The 23,576-nt window shown below is 47.3% G+C and overlaps 1 protein-coding gene across 2 annotated transcripts in view; it reads left to right on the top strand.

Annotated features, from left to right (window-relative positions):
* The first annotated feature begins 19,127 nt into the window (after nt 1-19,127).
* Scarb1 (scavenger receptor class B member 1) overlaps nt 19,128-23,576 on the top strand; it is a 66,734-nt gene continuing 62,285 nt past the window's right edge. Inside the window, exon 1 of one of the 2 annotated variants that reach the window (XM_038344619.1) lies at nt 19,128-19,440. In XM_038344619.1, coding sequence (XP_038200547.1) covers nt 19,315-19,440 — 126 coding nt within the window. In that variant the 5' untranslated portion in view covers nt 19,128-19,314. The remainder of the gene's footprint in view (nt 19,441-23,576) is intronic. The other variant, XM_038344618.1, reaches the window with a different exon arrangement.

Raw genomic sequence — 23,576 nt, 5'->3', positions numbered from 1 at the left:
TCTTGATTAACTCATATCTAATAATCTGTGTAGCACCACAAAGTGGTGCCTTACCAGGAAGATTCTAGCTTACATCCATCTTGGGCCGGAGCTTCATCGCGTCTGGCTCAGAGAGAGACATGACAATTTATTAACTTCCCTTCCCAGCATTCTGTTCTGCCTACTCCACCCACCTAAGGGCCAGCCTATCAAATGAGCCAGGCAGTTTCTTTATTAACCAATGAAATCAACTCAAACAGAAGACCCTTCCACATCACTAATAGAGTTCAGTTCATGGACATTTTTGCCTAGAGATACAATGGTTTGCGTTTGTAATTTTCTTCTTTAGGCCTTCCTGGATGCCACAAAAGCCTTAAGCCACATGTCATTCTTTTTTTTTTTTTTTTTTAGACCAGTTCTCATACAACCCAAGTTAGCCTCAAACTCTTAAATCCTCCTCCTTCCACTTCCCAAATGCTAGCTTATAGATGTGCACCCCATTCTGGGCTCTAATCCACATGTTCTCACTGACTGTAACCCTTTGGATCCCTCTGAAAATGATACAAGAGTACAGTAAGAAAAATGCCACTTGTTATTCAGCGAGGTGTCGGCCTGCATTCTCTCTAAAAGGCCTGAGAGCAATGCTCTGGGCTTGGCAGGCCATGTGCTCTGTCTCCTAACTGCCTAACCCTGACTTTACAGCACCAAAACAGCCATGGATACTGAGTAAACAAATGAACTTGACTGTGTTCCAATAAAACTTTATTTGTAAAATAAAAAAAAGAATCTTGCCGGCAAGCCACAGTCACATGGTGATACACAGATTAATAGAAATGGATTAAATTAAGATGTAAAAATTAGCCAATAAGAAGTTAGAGCTAATGGGCCAGGCAGTGTTTAAATGAATACAGTTCTGTGTGATTATTTTGGGTGTATGATAGCCAGGCGGCCAGGATGACAAGCAGCCCACTCATTCATGTTGCAGGTAGTCTTTAATCCCAGCATTCAGGAGGCAGAGGCAGGTGAATCTCTGGGAGTTTGAGGCCAGCCTGGTCTACAGAATGAGTTCCAGGACATCCAGAGCTACACATAGAAATCCTGTCTCAAAGGCAGGGGGAGGGCAGAGATGGCTCAGTGGTTAAGAGCACTGACTGCTCTTCCAGAGGACCTGGGTTCAATTCCCAGCAGCTTACAACTATCAGGAATTCCAGTTCCAGGGGATCTGACACCTTCACACCAATGCACATTAAATAAAGTTAAATAAATTAAAAAGAAAGGAAGGAAGGAAGGAAAAAAAGGAGCTGGAGAGATGGCTCAAGGTTAAGAGTATTGGTTGTTCTTCCAGAGGACTGGAGTTTAATTCTCAGAACCAACTATAATGGGATCTGATGCCCTTTTCTGCCATGCAGACGTACAAGAAGACAGAGCACTTATACACATACATAAATAAATCTTTAAAAAGATAGCTAGGGGATGGGGAGGTGGCTCAGTGGGTAAAGTCTCTGTCCTGCAAGCCAGGGGTTTCCAACCTCCAGGACACACACAAAAGCCCAGACACTTGCTCATCTGTAATCCTAGCATGCCACAATGGAGATGGGACAACTAGCCTGGTGTACCAAGCATTGAACAAAAGGCCCTGTTCAAACGAGGTTGTAGGTGAGAAATGCCACTCAAAGTTGCCCCAACCTTCACACGTGTGCCATTACACATGTGTGCCAGTACAAACACATGAAAACCCAAAGGCGTGTGAGCACACACAAACTAAACAAATTGAAAACAGAATAGCTGGGTAGTTCTGAGGGGCTTGCAACAGAACTGTCAGGCCAGGGTCTTACGTCTGAGCTTGCATGCCGGGATCCACATACTAGCTCCCTCTTCAGTTTGTTGAGTTACATAAACAGGGTCTCACTTGATTTGTATGAGAACGGCCCCCACAGACTCCTGTGTTTGAATGCTTGGCCCAAAGGGAATGGCACTATTGGGAGTTGTGTCTTGTTGGAGTAGGTAGGGGCTTGGAGTACGTGTGTCACTGTGGGGGTGGGCTTTGAGGTCTCATACATGCTCAAGCTAGGCCTAGTGTAGTTATCTCTTTCTACTGCTTGTGGATCAAGATGAACTCCCAGCTCCTTCTCTAGCACCGTACCTACCTGCGTGCTGCCATGCTTCTCCCATGGCAATAATGGAGTAAACCTCTGAAACTGTAGGCCAGCCCCAATTACATGTTTTCCTTGTAAGAGTTGCCATGGTCATGGTGTCTCATCACAGTCATAGAAACCCTAGCCCAGATGGCAGATTTCATTTCCGATTTGAAGTGTTCAGGAGGATATATCTAGTTCTGGACCAATCGCGTAATGTGTTAGGTGAGGTCTTTGTATACTAATACCTGTCTGGGCCTGGGAAACACTTCCTGTGAGTATTAGAAGCACCACATCTGAAACTATTTTTTTATGTGTGCACGTACTTGGGTGTCAGCACGTGCACATGAGTGCAGTACCTACAGAGGCCAGAAGAGAGCGTCACATCCCCTGGAGCTGGAGTTACACAAGCAGTTGTGAGCCCTCATGTGCTCGGAATTGAACTCAGGTCCTCTGCAAGAACAGCCAGTCAGTGCTCTTAACCACTGAGCCACCTCTGTAACCCTTAGAAATTTGTAGAACCTGGAGTGTAACTATGGTGGACCTGTGGTTAGTGGTTAGTGTGTTCAAGGCCTGAGGCTTTCTCTCTGGCATTGAGGTAATGTGACTATCTGTGCTTGGCTTTGTTTCCATTCTCCGGCTTGAACATCTGGAAAAGCAAGACCTCTCTGTGGATCTCCAGAGGCCAACACTGTACTGCAGAGGGAAGTTGCTCCCTGAATGGTTAAACTCAGCTACCTCCACCCACATCCATTGAGATGCCCTGGAGAGGAGACCTAGAAAGTATCAGATGATGTTGATGATGAGGAAGACAGAATTCCGAGGGGAGGTGGCTTCAGCCATGCCAGTTTCAGAATCAAGACTTTTCTTTCTTTTTTGTTTTATTTTTCAAGACAGGGTTTCTCTGTAGCTTTGGAACCTGTCCTGGAACTCGCTCCTGGCCTCAAACTCGCAAAGATCTGCCCACTTCTGCCTCCCTAGTCCTGGGATTAAAGGCATGCACCACCACCACTCGGTCCAAATCAAGGCTTTTGATAAAGATCCAGGAGCCAAATACTCTTGATCACAAGAAGGCTGCCAACATCCAACAGAGGGGCAGAATTGCTTCTGCAAAGACACGATTTATTTATTCATTCATTCATTCATTCATTCATTTATTTATTGAGCTCTACATTTTTCTCTGCTCCCCTCCCTGCCTCTCCCCTCCCCCCTTTAATCCTCCCCCAAGGTCCCCATGCTCCCAATTTACTCAGGAGATCTTGTCTTTTTCTACTTTCTACTTCCCATGTAGATTAGATCTATGTAAGTCTCTCTTAGTGTCTGCATTGTTGTCTAAGTTCTCTGGGATTGTGGTTTGTAGGCTGGCTTTCTTTGCTTTATGTTTCAAAACCATCTATGAGTGAGTACATGTGATAATTGTCTTTCTGTGTCTGGGTTACCTCACTCAAAATAATGTTTTCTAGTTCCATCCATTTTCCTGCAAAATTCAAGCTGTTGTTATTTATTCTGCTGTGTTAGTACTCCATTGTGTAAATGTAGCACATTTTTCTTATCTATTCTTCGATCGAGGGACATTTAGGTTGTTCCCAGGTTCTGGCTATGACAAACAAAGCTGCTATGAACGTGGTTGAGCACATGTCCTTGTGGCACAATTGAGCATCCTTTGGATATATACCCAAAAGTGGTATTATTGGGTCTTGAGGAAGGTTGTTTCCTAATTTTCTGAGAAATCGCCACACTGACATCCAAAGGGGTTGTACCTGCTTGCATTCCCACCAGCAATGCAGAAGTGTTCCCTTTTCCCCACAAACTCTCCAGCATAAGTTGTCATCAGTGTTTTTGATCTTGGCCATTCTTACAGGTGTAAGATGGAATCTCAGAGTTGTTTTAATTTGCATTTCTCTGATGACTAAGGATGCTGAACATTTCCTTAAGTGTCTTTCAGCCATTTTAGATTCCTCTGTTGAGAGTTCTCTGTTTAGGTCTGTACTCCATTTTTTTTTTTATTGAATTATGTGATCTTTTGGTGTCCAATTTCTTGAGTTAGTTCTTTGTATATTTTGGAGATCAGATCTCTGTCTGATGTGAGGTTAGTGAAGATCTTTTCCCATTCTGTAGGCTTTTGGTTTTTTCTTGTTGATTGACCGTGTCCTTTGCTTTACAGAAACTTTTCAGTTTCACTGAGCTACCTCCAGGAACAGGAATAACCAACGGGGTAACTAAAGACACCTTTTAAAGATAAAGCCTCGCATAGTCTAGGTTGGCCTTGAATTTACTATATATTGCCTCCACAGCTATTGGATTACAGGCATGGACCAACATGCTAGACTCGCAGGCTCTTTTTTATTACTGAGGAAATGGTTCTCAGAATTCCCTCGACATTTTATTGGCCAGAACTTGCTCACATGTCCTCTCCACAGCCAATCATAGTGAGAGGTATGGTATGAGCCAAGTTGGCTTAGACAATGAGGATTTTTTTTCTTCTTGGGACTTTAGGTTCCCTTTTTTAAACATGCATGACTGCAGGGGGAAGTAAAAACTCAGCCTGCAAGAAAGGAGAGGGAATGGAAGCTGCAGAGCATGTCTGTAATCCCAGTATTCTGGAAGCTTAGGCAGAAGGATTGCCACGAATTCCAAAGCCAGCCTGGTCTACACAGCAAGACCCCATCTTAAAATACAAAATCAAAGCTACAGTCCAAAATTGTATTTGTGGTGCATGCTTGCTGTCATACTCCCAAAAAATCCTGGGGCATATCACCCCCTCCCCACAGTGTTGTCTATAGTCCTGGGCCCCCCATTGTGCATCAGCAGCGGCTGTCCAGGTGGTGAGCCATGCCATGTTATCACGGCTCTGCTGTCCCTCCTGTGGCTGGAGGAGCCTTTGACATGATCTGAGGAGTACTGGACACTCCCCACCCCTGGTACCTCTTGTCTGTAGAGAGAGCTGCACAGGTTAGGAGCCTCACCAAACAGGGACCTGAGGGTTCAGTGAGTCAACGTGTCTGGATCACTTGGGACAGTGTCTGGCTTGTTAAGTGTAAGCGACTGAAGTCGGCCATAATGGTGCACGCCTTTAATTCCAGAACTCGGTAGGCAGAGGTACACATCTCTGTGAGTTCGAGGCCAGCCTGGTCTACAGCGTAAATTTCAAGACAGCCAGGGCTATACAGAGACCCTGTATCAACAACCCCCCCCCCAAAAAAAGGTGACCGTCTCTGTGTTTTATTGCTGTGATACAACACCCTGCCAATGCACCTTAAAGGAAAAAGAATTTGTTTCCGCTCAGTATGAGGGTGCTGTTCATCCTGTGGAGAAAGTCCTGACAACAGGATTATGAATCAGGTTGCCATGGTAGACCAAGCAGCAGAGAGCAGTGATTGCTGGCGTACCGCTCCCTTTCTCTGTACTCCTCCACCCAAGCCCGTGATAGGCCTAGAGTTGGGGCTGGATTTTTCCACCTGGGTTAACCTAATTGAGATAATCTCTTGCACACCTGGCCAGAGGCTAACCTGCTCTCGATAACCCTTCCCAGGAATGCCTGGAGGCTATAGTTCAACATCGCAGAGAGGCTCCCCAGATGACCAGGTGTGTTTTGTACTGGGGCAAAGGGATTGGAGTCCTTTCTTATTTCCCAGTGCTTTCTTATCCTCCCCCCTCCCCCCCCCCCCGCAGCTTTCAGTGTGGGTTATAAAATAGCTCCTAAGGGCTTCATGGGGGCCTCGGAGCTTCACGTGAAGGAACTTGCCTCCACCCCTGCATCGCAGCGAGCCCCTCTGCCCAGAACACTTAGGGCTAGGAGCAGAGAGAACCCTCAGCAGCCTGGCTACCTCTTCCTACTGACCCCTTCAACCCAGATGCTGTTCGTATTGACCTGCTTCTGAGGGGGGAGTTAGACAGCCTGCCCCCAGCTGGTGACTGTCATCCCACACTTGGGGCAGAGGTGGGGAGGATCTCCAGTGGAGGCTAGCCTGGGCTACAGAGTGAGAGCTTTTCCCTCTCAAAACAAAAACACGAGGCCGAAACTGAATCAGTCAGTTAGCTGGTGGCCTCAGGGGTCATAGAGGTTCTGTTGGTGGAGGGGCTGGACAGTGGGGATGGGTTTCCTCCCAGTGGCTTCTCCACGGCTTGGGGACTCGAGGGTCCCCAGGGGTGCTCCTAGTGCAAATACATCTCTTGGGGGGCAATTTGATGTTAATTCTTTCACATCTTACGCATTGAAACCACGGTTGGTCACAGCGTCTGTTTGAGAGGGGAGGAGACAACACTGGCTGTGGCTCATTTGGTGACTGAGAAAATGCCATAGAACACTGTTGCTCTGTGTCCGCTTCGTCTCTCCCAGGCCATGTCTGGCCTGAAGTTTGAGGGCCAGGAGGCTGCAAAGAGTGTGAGGAAAGGGCTTGGCTGTTCAGCAGTACCACCTACTCGAAACCCTTCTAGAAGTGTTTACTCCACGGAACTGGATTCTGATGGAAAACACAAGAGGGTTTTTTTTTTAATATTCAAACTCGAGTTTGGACCACATCTCCGGCACCCAATGGAGTGGGTGAGGGAAGCACCCAAATGCCCTGAGCCACGGACGGGGAGAACTTTTAAAGGGGAGTTCATTTCCTGTTGTTTTGGGATTGGATAAGGAATGCATAGGGTAAGGTAGCTTCTGAAACCATTGGTCAGTTTTGGGGCACGAAAATCCTAACAAAGACATATTAACTGACAAGGTATCTTCAAAGACAGGATGCCTCCCAGGAATATCTGGGCCTCGTTACATTTTATGACTCTGCTCCCTAGTTCCTTAACTGTCTCCTTTCAGGGTATCCGTTCAAATTCTGCTATCGCAGCACATTTCTGGAGCCCAGATGAGTCCCTGCTTATTATATGGCTTAAGATGAAGCCCCTTCTTTAAAATGGAGTTTGCAAAGTCAGGTCCTCACACACTCATCCTTAGAGGCCTCTGTGATCATGTAGGTAGGCCTTCCTTCAAGAGAACCAGACTGGGGCTAGAGAGATGGCTTGGCAGTTGAGAGTACTTGTTGCTCTTGCGGAAGACCCAGGTCCAATTCCCAGCTGCCACATAGTGGCCCACAACCATCTGTAACTCCAGTTCCAGGGGATCCCACACCTTCTTCTGGCCTCTGTGGGCACTGCAAGTATGTGGTACACAGACAAGCATGCAAACACTCTTACACATGGATAAAAATTTTAAACTTTTTTTGAGACAGGGTTTTTCTGTGTAACCTTAGCTGTCTTGGAACTCACCATGTAGACCAGGCTGGCCTCAAACTCGGACCCATCTGCCTCTGTTTCCCAAGTGCTGGGATTAAAGATGTGTGCCACCACTGCCTGGCAAAAATTATAAATTTTTTTGAAAGAGTCAGAACAAAGAACTAATTCAGAGTCCAGTATGAGCCTTCTGGCTGGGTAGTTCTTGTAGTTGAGATTCCCTGTCTGTTAGTGTCTTTCCAGGTAACAAGGGATGGTTTGTAGAGACCTAATGACCTAAGGCCATTAAGTGTTGTATTCTGTCTCAATTGTCTCTGTTTATAGCAGAGGAAGGGTTAACTCAGGACGCCATCAGCAATGCTCACACTCAAATCCTCCAGAAAGAAAAACAGATCACTCTTTTTTTATTGATATTTATTGAGTTCTATATTTTTCTCTGTTCCCCTCCCTCCTTTAATCCTCCCCCAAGGTCCCCATGCTCCCAATTTACTCAGGAGATCTTGTCTTTTTCTACTTTCTACTTCCCATGTAGATTAGATCTATGTAAGTCTCTCTTAGTGTCTGCATTGTTGTCTAAGTTCTCTGGGATTGTGGTTTGCAGGCTGGCTTTCTTTGTGTTATGTTTAACAACCACCTATGAGTGAGTACATGTGATAATTGTCTTTCTGTGTCTGGGTTACCTCACTCAAAATAATGTTTTCTAGTTCTATCCATTTTCCTGCAAAATTTAAGCTGTTGTTATTTTTTTCTGCTGTGTAAATGTACCACATTTTCCTAATCCATTCTTCGATCAAGGGACATTTAGGTTGTTTCCAGGTTCTGGCTATGACAAACAAAGCTGCTATGAACGTGGTTGAGCACATGTCCTTGTGGCACAATTGAGCATCCTTTGGATATATACCCAAAAGTGGTATTATTGGGTCTTGAGGAAGGTTGTTTCCTAATTTTCTGAGAAATCGCCACACTGACATCCAAAGGGGCTGTACCTGCTTGCATTCTCACCAGCAATGCAGAAGTGTTCCCTTTTCCCCACAAACTCTCCTGCATAAGTTGTCATCAGTGTTTTTGATCTTGGTCATTCTTACAGGTGTAAGATGGAATCTCAGAGTTGTTTTAATTTGCATTTCTCTGATGACTAAGGATGCTGAACATTTCCTTAAGTGTCTTTCAGCCATTTTAGATTCCTCTGTTGAGAGTTCTCTGTTTAGGTCTGTACTCCATTTTTTTTTATTGAATTATGTGATCTTTTGGTGTTCAATTTTTTGAGTGCTTTGTATATTTTGGAGATCAAGACCTCTGTCTGATGTGGGGTTAGTGAGGATCTTTTCCCATTCTGTAGGCTGTCGTTTTGTCTTGTTGACCGTGTTCTTCCCACTTTGTCTTCTATGAGGTTCAGTATGGCTGGCTTTATGTTGAGGTCTTTGATCTATTTGGAGTTTTGTGCATGGTGATAGATATGGGTCTGTTTTCATTTTTCTACATATTGATATCCAGTTATGTCAGCACCACTTGTTAAATATGCTTTCTTTTTTCCATTCGATAATTTTTGCTTCTTTATCAAAGATCAGGTGTTTGAAGATGTGTTGATTGATATTCAGGTCTTCTATTTGGTTCCATTAGTCCTCCTGTCTGTTCTTATGCCAATACCAGGCTGTTTTCAGTACTGTATCTCTGTAGTAGAGTTTGAAGTCAGGGATTGTGATGCTTCCAGAAGTTCTTTTATTGCCCAGGATTGTTTTGGCTATCCTGGGTATTTTGCTTTTCCAAATGAAGTTGAGTACCGTTCTTTCAAAGTCATTGAAAAATTTTGCTGGGATTTTGATGAGCAAACAGATCACTCTTACAGAACTGCTGTCCTAACCATGGCCAGGAAGAGCATTTCAGGCTGCCTTGAATGACAGTTTCCATGGGCGAGAGTTGTATGAACTTTTTCTTTGTGTACATGTGTGTACCTGTTTGTATGTGCACCACTCAAGTGCAGTACCGCAGAGGCCAGAAGGGGGCATCAGATCCCCTGGAACTGGAGTCGCTGCCTGAGGTAGGTGTATGGATCTGCACAAGGGCTCTGCAAGATTAGCAAGAGCTCTTTACAGCCCAGCTGTCTCTCCAGCTCCACTCCACTCCCCCCCCCAACAGGGTTTCTTTATGTAGCTCTCCCTGGCTGTCCTAGAACTCACTATGTTGAACAGGCAGGCCTTCAACTCACAGAGATCCACCTACCTCTGCCTCCTGAGTGCTGGAATTAAAGGCATGTACCACCACTGCCTGGCCTTTTGTAAAACATGTTTTTATAAAAAAGAAAAAACCGCCAGGCAGTGGTGGCACATGCCTTTAATCCCAACACTTGGGAGGTGGATCTCTGTGAGTTCGAGGCCAGCCTGTCTACAAGAGCTAGCTCCAGGACAGGCTCCAAACCTATAGAGAGAAACCTTGTCTTGATAAAACCAAAACCAAACCAAAACAAAACAAAAAACAAAAAAAGAAAAAAGAACTTGGAAAAAGTAAACATCACAAACCAAAGTCAACCAAACCCAAAGTCTATACAACTCAATAAACTTCTGAAATGCAGTTAGAATCGGCATTCCAAATGGAAGCCATAAAGCTTTAGAGTGAATTTTACACTTTCAATATAGGATATATTCTCTGCACTTATCGACCCCTGCTTCACATCTATGACAGGATGAGAACTAGAAACACATTTAGCTTTGTATGAACTCTTGTCCATGATTTGCATTTGACCCTTCCCTATTCTCTTATATTTAACCTCTCTTATTCTTCATGTTATAATGTATCCAAATGTACATTTGTTGGCTTATATACACATATGTATTTTTGGCTAAATTCTGCATATGAGAGACAGATTGTGTGACCTTACAATATAATAAATACATTCCAAATCAGTGGTTTTCAACCTGTTGGTTGTAACTGCCTGGGAGGTGTCGAGTGACCCTTTCATGGTGGACACATATCCAGTATCCTGCATATCAGATATTGTAGTGAGAGCTGCGGGCAGGCCTGCTTTTCATCCTACCCGGATCCCACACAGCTAGCTTTACACCCGAAATAACAACACACAAACTGTATTCATTTAAACACTGCCTGGCCCATTAGTTTCAGCCTCTTATTAGCTAATTCTCACATCTTGCTTTAACCCATATTTAGTAATGTGTGTAGCACCACAAGGTTGTGGCTTACAGGGAAAGATTCAGCATGTTTGATTTGGCAGCTGGCTTCGTGGCGTCTGTCTCAGAGAGGAGAGGCATGGCGATTGACTAACTTCCCTTCTTCCCAGCATTCTGTTCTGTCTACTCTACCTATCTAAATCCTGCCCTATCAAAAAGCCAAGGCAGTTTCTTTATTAACCAATGAGAGTTCTCCATCAAGATATTTATATCATGATTCATAACAGTAGCAAAATTACAGTCATGAAGCCGGGCGGTGGTGGTGCACCCCTTTAATCCCAGCACTCGGGAGGCAGAGGCAGGCGGATCTCTGTGAGTTCGAGGCCAGCCTGGTCTACAAGAGCTAGTTCCAGGACAGGCTCTAAAAAAGCTGCAGAGAAACCCTGTCTCAAAAAAAAAAAAAAAACCAAAAAAAGAAAAAGAAAAAAAAATTACAGTCATGAAGTAGAAACAAAAATAATGTTATGGTTGGGGTCACCACACCATGAGGAACTGTATTAAGGGGTCGCAGCATCAAGAAGGTTGAGAACCACTGCACTAAGTTCAGGAAAATATCCCTGAAAAAATTTAAATTTGTTTTTCTTTATAGCTTGGTAGTATTCCATTTTATAAAAAATATTCAAATTTTTGTTATCCATCCATCTGTTGATGGACAAAGAGGTTGATTCCTATTTTTGCTATAACGACTAAAGCTTGTCTATCTCTCCCCAGGTAGGGAGGCCAGGTAGCATCCTCTTGTCTCCTGCTGCTGTCTTCATGGGGAACCAACCCCATGTTGGGAGTGTAGCTCAGCAGTCCATGGGAGCCTCCCCACATAAGCACCTTCGTCCTGAACAGTGCATCTATGTGCCAGCCTCACCCAGGCGGAGATAGCGCAGGTCCTGAAGGCAGGGCAAAGGTGAGGTGGAGCTGGCAGTCCCTGGAAGAGAAAAGTTCCTGAGGGAAGATGGCAGGCACACACTGAGGCAGGCGTCTATTTTTGGACTATAACAGAGTGCCAGAGGCTGTTTGTTTGGTTTTGGTTTGGGTCTCATGATGCAACCTTAGCTGGAATTCACTAGATAGACCAGGCTGGCCTTGAACTTACAGAAATCCATCTTCCTCTGCCCCCCCCAATTGCGGGGATTACAAGTGTGTGCTACCATATCTGTCTTAATAGTATGTTTAACCCTGTTCTCCCAAGTATTATTATTCCAGTAGTCACGTCCTTCTTTTACCAGGTATGTTTGAAGATTGCTATAGAAGATACATACATATACCACACATACTACACACACACACACACACACACGCACACACACACACACGTGCGCGCGCCACCCTTGAATCTGTCTGCTTCAGGGCCACTGTTGGGTCTCTCCCTACCTCTTCTTTTTTTAAAAAATATTTATTTATTTATTATTATGTATACAATATTCTGTCTGTGTGTATGCCTACAGGCCAGAAGAGGACACCAGACCCCATTACAGATGGTTGTGAGCCACCGTGTGGTTGCTGGGAATTGAACTCAGGACCTTTGGAAGAGCAGACAATGCTCTTAACCTCTGAGCCGTCTATCCAGCCCCTCCCTACCTCTTCTTGAGACAGGGTCTCACCCTGAAGCCCAGGTTGGCATCAAACTTCTAACAATCCTCCTCCCGCAGCACTGAGATTACAGGCATAAGCTACCAAGCCTGGCACATCCCTCTTCTTACTCTGTTTCTTAGCTCTTCAGCATAGACTCTCCTCTGTCCTTGGGAGGTCATGATGAGGAGCTGGGGGTGGGAGTAGATGGGTACAGGAACCAAACAGAGCCATTGCCAGGTGTGCGATGAAGATCCACCCATTGTGTTCTCAGGAATCCTCTACAGGCTCCTCCTTTCCCCAGACTATAATAAGGAAGCAGAGGGTTTAATGGTTTTTTTGAGGCAGAGGAAGAAGGGAACTAGAGAAGCCAAAAAGCCCATTTGCTGCTGGTGAATGGAGATAAGTCCAAGGGGACATGGACAGAGGGAAGAAGATGGCCAGGATGTGCAGTCTTTGGCGCACTGAAGGGTGGACAGGAAACACGTGGTCCTTGATATGGTGTTTGAGCAAGCACGGGGACTCTGGATGCCGCTGGGGAAGAACAGTCCAGCGGACAGAGGGTGCCGCTGTGCAAAGTCCCTGAGGTAGAAACTGGCAGCTCTAGAGGCAACCTTACCAATGAGAGCGAGGACTTGGGCCTTTACTCTGAGATAGGACGGATCCAAAGAAAAGGTGTGTGTGTGTGTGTGTGTGTGTAATTTTATTATAAACAATATATACTATATAATTTGCATATGGTAAACTCACTCATTTAAAGTATAAGATTGGAAGCATGGTGGTGCATGCCTTTAATCCCAGCATGCAGGAGGCAGAAGCAGGCAGATCTCTGAGTTTGAGATCAGCCATGGCTACACAGTATGACTTTGTCTTAAAGGTAAATATACTGTAAGATTCAGTGTCATGGTAAGAGAATAGGAAGGGGAAAGGGAGAGCTTAGCCCTGGGCAATTACTTCCCCTCCTCCCTAGAAGGCCACTCAATGTAGGATGAGACTGCTCCTTTGTTTCCCCTGGCCACTCAGCCCAAATAAACCCACAGAAGCTATATTAATCGCAACACTGTTTGGCTTATTAGCTCAGGCTTCTTATTAACTAACTCATACACCTTAAATTAACCCATTTCTATTAATCTGTGTATTACCATGAGGCTGTGGTCTACCAGTAAGGTCTTTCTCCTTCGGCAGCTACATGGCATCTTCTTGACTCTGCCTACTCTCTCTATATCTCTTGCAGCCTGGCTATATTCTGCTCCGCCATAGGCCGGAGTAGCTTTACTCATTAACCAATAAGAGCAACACATATACAGAAGGACTTTCCACATCAACGCAGCCTCTTTCTGTTTGGATTCACATACATGACCATTTCATGCACACTTGGAACCGTGCTCTTGTGTCCGGTTTCTCCCTTTCTGATGTTTTCTGGATCCATCCCCATGTCAGATGTATAAGAGACTCAGGGTCCCCACCTGTGCACAGACCACCAGACCACGTTTGATGTATCCATTCGGCTGCTAGGTGGCTGGGCTGCTGTGGACACAAGAACGGAACTTTGTATCCAGGAGCTGCTGTACTCTGGGGTACAGACCTAGGAGGCAAGCCCGGGGCTCATGGGGCCTCCAGGTCCAGCATCAGAGCTGCACCGTATCTCAGGTGCCCACCAGTGTGGGTCGCCTGGTTTTTGACATCCCCAGCAGAGCTCTTTGATGCCTTCCTTTCTCCCTCTGCGCCGGGGATAGACCCAGGGCCACTTACGCGCTGTGAGGTGAGTGCTCTTCTGCTGGGCTACCCTGCTCTCTTGGGATGCTTAGAAATGAGCTCTCACTGAGTTGCTAGCCTTCACCTCATTCTGTAGCCCAGGCTGGCCTTGAGCTTATGATCCTTCTGCCTCAGCTTCCCAAATAGCTGGGTTGACAGGCCTGACTTCTAGCTGTGTTTTGATTGATAGCAGAAGGCTCTGTACTGAAGGGGCCCCTCTAAAGAAGTCTTTATTTTATTTTTTTTAAAGATTTATTTATTTATTAAGTATACAGTGGTCTGTATTAAGTATACAGAGGGAATCAGATCTCATTACAGGTGGTTGGGAACTCAGGACCTTTGTCTCTCCAGCCCCTCTAATGAAGTCTTTAGTACATGACTAACTACACTCTTCCTCTGACCTCATACTGGTTGGTTTTGTCAACTTGACACAAACTTGAGCCACATGGGAAAAGGGGACACTGATTGAGGAATCACCTCCATTAGACTGGCCTGAGGGCAAGAGTGGACATTTTCTTGATTTATGATTGGTGTGGGATGGTCCAGCCCACTGTGGGTGGTGCTACTCTCCTAGGTGGGTGGTCCTGGGCTGGACAAGAAAGTAACCTGAGCAAGCCATGAGGAGCAAACCAGGAAGCAGCATCCCTTTATGGTCTCTGCATCAGTTCCTGCTCCAGGTCCCTGTCCTGAGTTCCTGCCTTGGCTTTCCCTAAGGATGAGCTGTGAGCTGTAAGCCAAGACAAATTGTTTCTTCCCCCAAGTCCTTGGTCTGTGTTTTATCACAGCAATAGAAAGTAAGCTAGGGCTGGGTGGAGGTGGTATATACCTTTCCCAGCTCTCGGGAGGCAGAGGCAGGCAGATCTCTGTGAGTTTGAGGTCAGCCTGGTCTACAGAGAGAGTTCCAGGAGAGGTTCCAAAGCTACAGAAAAGTCCTGTCTTGAAAAACAAAACAAAACAAAAAAACAAAGAAAAAGAAAAAAAGTAAACTAGAACAGTTCTTTTCTTGGGAGGCCTCGGGGCCTCCACTGCAGGCCTCCTGGAATCGAGTGTCCTCTCCCATCCCAGGCCATCCTGTGTTGTCTCCCTGACTTCCCTCAGCAAGGCCAGGATCTGGTCACATGCCCTGCCCATCCTTTAATGTCCGTTCTCTCTGTGTGTCATCCAACGATAGTGTAGCATGGCCCTGGCCCTGTCCTTGGGCTCTCTGAAGTAAGCATCACGTAGATTTGGACCTTGAAGACTTGGAGACAATTTCTACTGCGTGAGCTGGTCAAGGCAAGTGGGTATCAGGGAGGGGGGATGTTGGGACCTGGCAGACCTGAGCTTTCCGCTGACTGGCAGACTCCCAGGAAACACTAGCGTCATCAGAAATGAAACAACCCCGAGCTGAAGGATGTTGAAGTCCTCAAGGGACTCAAGGACATCTTATTTTTAAGGTTTATTTTATTTTTAATTATGTCTCTGTGTGCATTTGTGTACATGGGTACAGGTGCCTAAGGAGGCCAGAGACGTCAGAACCCTTGGAGTTGGAGTTAAGGATGGTTGTGAGCCACCCAACATGGGTGCTGGGAGCCAAACTGTTCTCGGGAAGAGCAGCGAGTGCTTTTAATCACTGAGTCATCTTTCCAGCTCCCTTTGGTGAAATTTTATTAATTGAATGATCAGCGAGCCCATGATTAATGAATGAATGAGTTTTCTAAAAGTTTGCTTAAACTTTAAGAAAGTGTTTTACATGTTTTTTATTTGTTTATTGTTTATTTATTTTTGAAACAAGGTCTCACTGTGTAGCCCTGGCTATTTAGATCAGGTTGGCCTTGAACTCAAAAATCCACCTGTCTCTCCTCAGTGCTGGCATTAAAGGTGTATGCCACCATGTTTAGCCACATGTATTTATTTTGTTGTGTATGTACGTATCTTGGAGGTTAGAAGACAATTTAAGGGAGTCAGTTCTTGAATTCCACTAAGTGGGTTCTGGGGATTGAACTTACTTCATCAGGCTTAGAAGCAAATGCATTTACTCAGTGAACCATTTTACCAACTTGAAAGCTTATTTTTTATCCAGTACCTGCTTGGTAGTTTGTTAGGCATGGTTCTAAGTGCCAGGGATACACTGATACTCAAAAAAAGACCTGCTTCTGGGCTGGAGAGATGGCTCAGTGGTTAAGAGCACTTAAGCTTTTGCAGTGGATCTGAGTTCGATTCCCAGCACCCACATGGTGGCTCACAACAGCCTGTAACTCCAGTTCAAGGAGATCCAACTCCCTCTTCTGGCCTTCTTGTGAAACTGCACACATACACAAAATTTAAAAAAAGGCAGGCCTTTAATCCCAGCATTCAGGAGGCAGAGACAGATGGATCTCTGTGAGTTCAGGGCCATCCTGGTCTACAAGAGCTAGTTCCAGGACAGACTCCAAAGCTACAGAGAAACCTTGTTTCGAAAAATTAAACAAAACAAAACAAAAACAAACAACCCCCCCAAAAAAATTAAAAAAAGAAAATAAAGCCAGGTGCTGGTGGCCCACGCCTTTAATCTCAGCACTTGGGAGGCAGAGGCAGGTGGATCTTGGAATTTGAGGTCATCCTGGTCTACAGAGCAAGTTGTAGGACAGCTAGGGCTGTTACACAGAGAAACCCTGTCTTAAAAAACAAACACACAAATAAAAAAAATCCATTAAAAAAAAACACTTTCTCTTTAGAGAGTTATATAAACTATTTCAAATTCAAATGAATGGAATGCTCATTTTCTTTTTTTTCAATCTGAATTTTATTAATTATTATTACTGTGGCACCTGAGTCTGTCCTCTCCAGCCACAATGGGTTCCTAGATTCCAACTCAGGCCACCCGGTTTGTGTCTTTACTTGCTGAGCCACCTCACCAGATCCTTTCTTTGGCTTTTTTGGGACAGGTTTTCATGTAGCCCAGGCTGTCCTTGAACTTCTTGTGTAGCCAAGGCTGGTCTCGAACTTCTACTTCTCCCACTTTTACTTCCCAAGTGCTGGGATTACAGGAATGCACTACCATGCCTGTAAGGATTCTCATTTTCAACAGATTAGACATAAAGCCTTCTTGGATGAGCAGGCTTTGGCTTGAGGAGAGAAGGAGTCAGCCACAGAAGAATCTAGAGAAACAGTACTGTAGAATCAAGAACGGCAAGCGTAAAGACTAGAGTAAGCTGGGGAACTGGCGATGTTGATAGATCATTTGCTGCAATGAACCTGATGATCTGAGATTGATCCCCAGCAGACCTATTCAAATAAAACACACAGGACTGAAGAGATGGTTCAGTGGTTAAGAGCACTTGCAGAGAGGGTCTGGGTTCAGTTCCCAGCACCCACATGGCAGCTCACAAGCACCCGTAATTACAGTTCCAGGAGAGCCAGTGCCCTCTTCTGACCTCTGAGGGCAATGCAGGAAAGACACTTGCACACATATAATAAATAAATCTAAGACAAACAATGTTGGTAGTTCCAGTGCTAGGGGCAGGGAAGGGGACAGAGTCAGGAGGGAAGATTCTTGGGGCTGGATGGCCAGCCAGTTCCCAGTAAGATATTCTGTCCTAAATGGCACATTCAGGTGCATCCACAAACATGCGCACATAGAGACACAGAAGAAAGCAGACAGGATGCTGGGAGTCCAGTGGACACAGGGGAAGAAGTGAGTGGGGCCCGGGACCAGCAACTGTAGTCATACCTGCACATTCTAGGCAGAGGCTGGCCAGTTACCAATGACTTAAAAAACTCTCAATCGAGTGCAGCCTGAGGAGAGCAGTTCTGATTGCTTCCTTGAAGTACAGAGGGGCCTCGGGGTTCTGGGGTGGGAGTTGCTACAGTCCAGGTTCCTCTGTGCCTGATCTCAATCCATGCTCCTGAAGAAAGTCTGGGCTGGAAATATGCTTGACCGTCTCTCCAGAATTTACCAGATACTCAGTAAATCCTGACTTGGGGACATTTTGCTGAAGGTGGTTCCCAAGAGGAGCCCTTCTGGGATTTAACGAGAGCCAGAGTAGCCCATATTCTTAGGAGTATTAGCTTGGGGCACCTGAGGCCAGGGACACTTCTGGGCCATCCTTGTGTGGGCCAGGAGTTTTACAGGGTAGCAGCACACTTGAGGGAGCCAGGGATCTGGTCTGTAAGAGGTTGCCAGAGGGAGGTGGTGACACTCTACATATGTGGGACTGGGTTTTCTCAGCTGCGATTATCCACCCTTCGTGTCCTGAGTAGGACGCAGTCTTGACCTCACTGAGTAAGTTGCCCTGTGCCTTCGTTTTCTTGGCAGTAACACAGAGATGTTAGGATTAGGGCAGTGGTTCTGTGCCTTCCTAACGCTTCGACCCTTTAATACAGTCTCATGTCGTGGTGCCTCCCAACCGTAAAACTATTCTTTGCGACTTCATAACTATAATTTTACTACCGTTATGAATCATAACGTAAATATCTGATATTTTCGATGGTCTTAGGCAACCCCCCTGTGAGAGGGTCCTTAGAGCTCCCTAAGAGGTCGCGACACACATAAACTTCGGGTTAGAGGCTCTGGCTGAGTTCTGAGCATGAGCTAACTCGCATTGCTGGTATTCTGAGTAGGGTTTATGAAAAAAAAAAAAAAAACCGCCCAACTGAGCGCAACTGAGCTGGTGGCACTGGGTGATAAGGAAGAGTCACCAGGGAGCATAGTGGTCAGGCGAGGCATCTCTTGTCTGATAAGACTCCAGAATACCTTCCTGGACGGAGTCGGCCAGTAAGAGTATGGGACCTGGAATTCTGAGTGGAGGGTGTGCAAAGATTGCGAAGGACACGGAATTCCGAGTGGAGGATGCGCAAATGTCCCGAGAGACATGGAATTCCGAGTGGCTAGCGTGCAAAAGCCAGGACAGAGACGGAACGGAGGGTGTACAAAGGTCGGGAGGGACCCGGTATTCGGAGTGGAGGGCGTAAGCGGCCCGAAGGCAGGGCCCAGAAGACTGCAATTGAGGCAAGGCAGCGGATGCTGGAGCCGGAGGCATTCGCACGAGTCGGGGGGGAAAGAAGAGATAGCAGTGCCGGGATGGGGGTAGCCAGTGCAGACGGCGTCAGGGGCTTCTGCGCTCTGTGGGGAGCGCGTCGGTTCCTACTTTGACTAGCGAAAGACTCGGAAGCACAGAGAGCACGGATCCTGGCACTCGGTGCGCTGGTTCAGAGAGCTGCGCCACTCGGAGGGGCCGCTTCAGATGGAGGCCACGCCCATAACTCACCACCAGAGCACCGCCCACTCCCCGCCCACCCCCATCCCCCTCCGGAATCCCGCGCTGCGCGAGGGGGCGGGCTGCCCGGGCCATGGCGCATAAAGCCTCTGGCCACCTGCAGGGCTACTGCTGCTCTGGCCACGGACTGGGACTCACCTTGCTGAAGCGTGAGCCTCGGCTTCAGTCATCTCTGTGGCCTCCGTCGTCTCTGTCGCTGTCCCCTTCAGGCCCTGAGCCACGCGAGCCCGGGCCGCGCACGCGGACATGGGCGGCAGCGCCAGGGCGCGCTGGGTGGCGGTGGGGCTGGGCGTCCTGGGGGTGCTGTGCGCTGCGCTTGGCGTTGTCATGATCCTCGTGGTGCCCTCGCTCATGAAGCAGGAGGTGTTGAAGGTGAGTGATGCGTCCTCCGGGGAAGCGGGACGCAGGGTGGGTCAGTGGCGCTTCCCACCTTCCCACCACCAGGGAGGCCCAGATTCACCCCGGAGGCTTGGAGGTCTGAGTCACCAGCGTCCCAGGGGCCTGACCCTTCTTACTGGAGCAGAAGTGTGGCCTGGTTGTTCCTGAGTTTCGATTGCTGCTGCCCTGACCTCCAGCCCTTCTATACATCCCGGCTGGTGACTGTACCTAGTGACCTCCGTCAGGACAGTGGGCAGCTGGTGTCCCCTGTATCTCTGTAAGGCTACCACGGACGCCCAGGTCTCAGTGGGTGTTCTGCCTGGCTCCTCCCGCCTAGATGCCCCAGCGATGCCCTGGCTCGCTCCCACGCTGCCTGCCAGCCTGAAGAGTTAAGCAGCTTTCTTCCCCCACGCTCTGGCAGAGACAGACAGTACCCAGGTCTGTGAGGGCAGGCAGCCCGGCCTCCCTCTTGATCTCAATGAGCCTTAGGTTTCGTTGCCCTTTCAACCGGGGACCTATATATTAGGCGGGCGGTGCCGGCAAGTCACAGACTCTGCCCTGGGAGCCTGTGTTCTCCGAATGAGCCCGGAGCTCATTAAGTCCTGGAGATTATCGTGTTATTACACTCCAACTAAGGGTGTTTTTGAGACGCTGAGCTACCCCGGAAGGGGAAACCGAGGCTGGCCTTTAGGGAACATCCAGTTAGAACTGGACCTGGGATATAGATGAGGCTCTTGTTCCTGAGTTGATTGATATCTTCTTAGCGGGTTTGTTTACTGGGAATTTAAGAATGGCTTCGTGTACTGTGCTCCGTCGTAGGTGAATGGATGGAATGAATTAAGGCTGCTCCTTCATAGGCATGGCTGCCACTTCCCAGGACTTGGCTGGCCTTCCAGATGGAGCCACAGGTGGCTTTCCTGGAGTTCTGGTGGGCAGTTCTGAGTCCTCTTGGCCACACTGTCGTTTCTCGTGCTTTGGATTTTCAACCCTTGTACCTGAAGATTCTCGGGGCTGGTGGCAAAGAAGTCCCAGGGTCCCAGGGGTTGCCGTATCTGGGGGTAGAGGGAAACCCTTTTTCGTTGGAGCATCAGAACTAGCAAAGTAGCGGTGACAGCCTTACTTCAGTGGCAGCCTGTGGTTTCGGCAACGCCAAGACCGGACCCTGTGTCGTACCCAGCACGTGGGCTGCCTGTCTGCTCCTCACCCAGCTTGCTGTGGGTGGAGCGAGTAGGTGACCCCTGCTCCTCCTATTTGTGGGTGAGGGGGAAATCTTCCTTCAGGAGTGTTTTCTTCATTGGGTTCCCAGGCTCCCTTCAGGAGTGTTTTCTTTACTGGGTTGGCACAGAGACTAAGGATGCCTGCCGGGGTGGGGGTGGTGGGGTGTTAACGTGTTAGCACTGGGACTGCGCATGCCTGTCAGGTCAGTGGGGCGGGGGGCATCTGCCCCGAGCTTTGAGAAGGAAAATCGTGTTTGGCAGAGTTGTCCTACAGCTAGAAGCTTGGGGCTTTAAGTTTGAGTGAGCGGCTTGCAGCACCCTACGTGTGAAAATCCCAAAGGCGATTGGTTGGGGGCTGAGTGGCGTGAAGGAAGGAAGACAGGAAGACACGCCTAGCCCCAAACAGCGGCTTCTTTAGACGCCCTGGCTGGAGTGTAGCCGACCTCCTGTGGGAGAAGAAAGCTCACTTCAGCGGCTGGCTGGAGGGTGGGGGCGGAGGGGAGCAGGGAGGGACCCCGGAGTTGACTTTGGCCACTTTCGTTCTTTGCGACTTGAATGAAAGCCTTGTTTTTTTTTGAATTTTCATGTTTTATGCTTTTTAAAAAAAGAAGTTTATATATAAAAGGCAGGAATACTTGGTTGTTTAAGAAAAAAACAAAACAGGGCTGGAGAGATGGCTCACGTAGGACATAGCCATGACAAGCTCAAAAGAGGCCTGAGTCTCAGTAGTTTTCCCTAAGGCAATACCTGGTTCCAAGAAAGACCACAAACTGAGACCATCCAGAGACCACCCAGGAACAGACTACCCAAAAAGAAACTCCTAATGTTCCAACCATCGTAGATAGAATCACCAGCCAGCACCCACCCATCGCTTGTGGTGATCTTCCAGAGGACCTGGGTTCAGTTCCAAGCACCTACATAGGAACTCACAACTATCTGTAGCTCCAGTTCCAGGGGATCTGACACCCTCACATAGGCATACATGTAGGCAACACCAATGTCATAAAATTAAAAATAAATTATAAAAAAAAATCAGGATGGGGTATATCTCAGTGGCAGAGCCGTTATCCAGCAGGTAACAAGCCCTGGCTTACAACACACACATATATACAGAGAAATTTCTTCTGATGTTATTTATCATAGGCATAGTATCTTTTTAGACTGTTCAATATATGTATATACAATCATTTGTGTCTGTGCCCACGTGTGTGTGTGTGTGTGTGTGTGTGTGTGTGTGTGTGAGCCAGTAGATGGCCGGCGAACCCCAGCTGTCCTCCAGTCTCTGCCTTCCCATAGCCCGGGGGTTCCAGGTACTCTCAACTATACCCAACATTTAATGTGGTGCTGCGGCTTTAAACCCATGTCCTGTTTGCCCAGCAAGCACTTTGCCCATGGAGCCACCTGGCCAGTTCTGATGGCCATCTTTACAAAACCTGAACTGGATAGCATATGCCTGCCTTTCTTTCTTTCTTTCTTTCTTTCTTTCTTTCTTTCTTTCTTTCTTTCTTCCTTCCTTCCTTCCTTCCTTCCTTCCTTTCCTCCTCCTCCTCCTCCTCCTCCTCCTCCTTCTTCTTCTTCTTCTTCTTCTTCTTCTTCCTCCTCTTCCTCCTCTTCCTCCTCCTCTTCCTCCGCCTCCTCTTCCTCCTCCTCCTCCTTTCGAGTCATGGTCTCAGTTATGTAGCTCAAGTTGGCCTCAAACGCAGTGAGATCCACGTATGGCTACCATTTGAGTGCTGGGGTTAAAATGTGCACCACTCATGCCTGGCTTAAGTAGTATGGTTTCTCTATTCTGTGTTAGTGCTAAAAGTGTGTATGGTGTATGTATGTGTGTGTGGCAGAGAGGGGGCCACACAAGCAGAGGCTAGAGGTCGATGCTGGGTGTCTTCCTCAATTGGTCTCCCCTTATTTTTTGAGACAGGCTCTCTCATTTGGATGTGGGGTGTACCTTCTCTGCTAGACACTGGCTGTGAGTCCCTGGGATCTGCCTGCTCCACCTGCCCCAGTGCTGGGCTTCCCAATGTGTACTGTTGTGCTCAGCTTTTTTTGTTTGTTTTTTGTTGTTGTTATTTTTGTTTGTTTGAGACAGAGTTTCTCTGTGTTGCCCTGGCTGTCCTGGAATTTGCTCTGCAGACCAGGCTGGCTTCAAATTCAGGGATCCACCTACCTCTGCCTCCTGAGTGCTGGGACTGAAGGTGTACGACACATCTGGCCACACCTGGTTAGGTGTTCAGCTTTTGTTTGGATTCTGGAAATCAGAACTGAGATCCTCTAAGAAGCTCTTGACCCACTGAGCCATCTTCCCAGCCCTGTTCAAAGGTTTCTGCATGACAGGCAGAACATGCCATTTCCCCCTCCCCCCCCCCAGTCCTTTTGTTTACCTGTTCCTCTCTTGACTGGCTACTTCCTTTGTCCCAGGCTACAGAGAACACATACCCTCCTGTGTGAGACCACAGACCCTTCCACAGTGTGATTCTTAGCCTGTGGAGCCATTTTGATGTCATTTCATCCTTCCTCTCCCTGACAAGCTGGGGGACCACTCACTTCCCCTTACTTCCTCTTTCTTCACCCTCTTTGGCTCTCCGGTGGCTTTGATTCATATCTTCAGCTCCATGAGGTTGGACAGGAATGTGATGTCCACGTAGGTGACTGGTTTCCAGAGCTTAGGGTGCAGGCCCACTGTACCATGTGCTAGCTGGGGCCCATCCATCACTTGGGAGCTTGGCTTTCCAACGAGAGACAGGGGCCTGATCTGGTTTGCTCCTCTGAGGGATTAGCAAATTACAAGGGAGATTACAAGCGCATTTTTTTTTTTTTTTTGGTTTTTTTCGAGACAGGGTTTCCCTGTAGTTTCTAGAGCCTGTCCTGGAACTAGCTCTTGTAGACCAGGCTGGCCTCGAACTCAGAGATTCACCT

Source organism: Arvicola amphibius, chromosome 10 (assembly GCF_903992535.2).
Source record: "Arvicola amphibius chromosome 10, mArvAmp1.2, whole genome shotgun sequence".
Lineage (NCBI taxonomy): Eukaryota > Metazoa > Chordata > Mammalia > Rodentia > Cricetidae > Arvicola > Arvicola amphibius.
The sequence above is the reverse complement of the archived record's forward strand: the minus strand, read 5'-3'. Positions and strand labels throughout refer to the sequence as shown.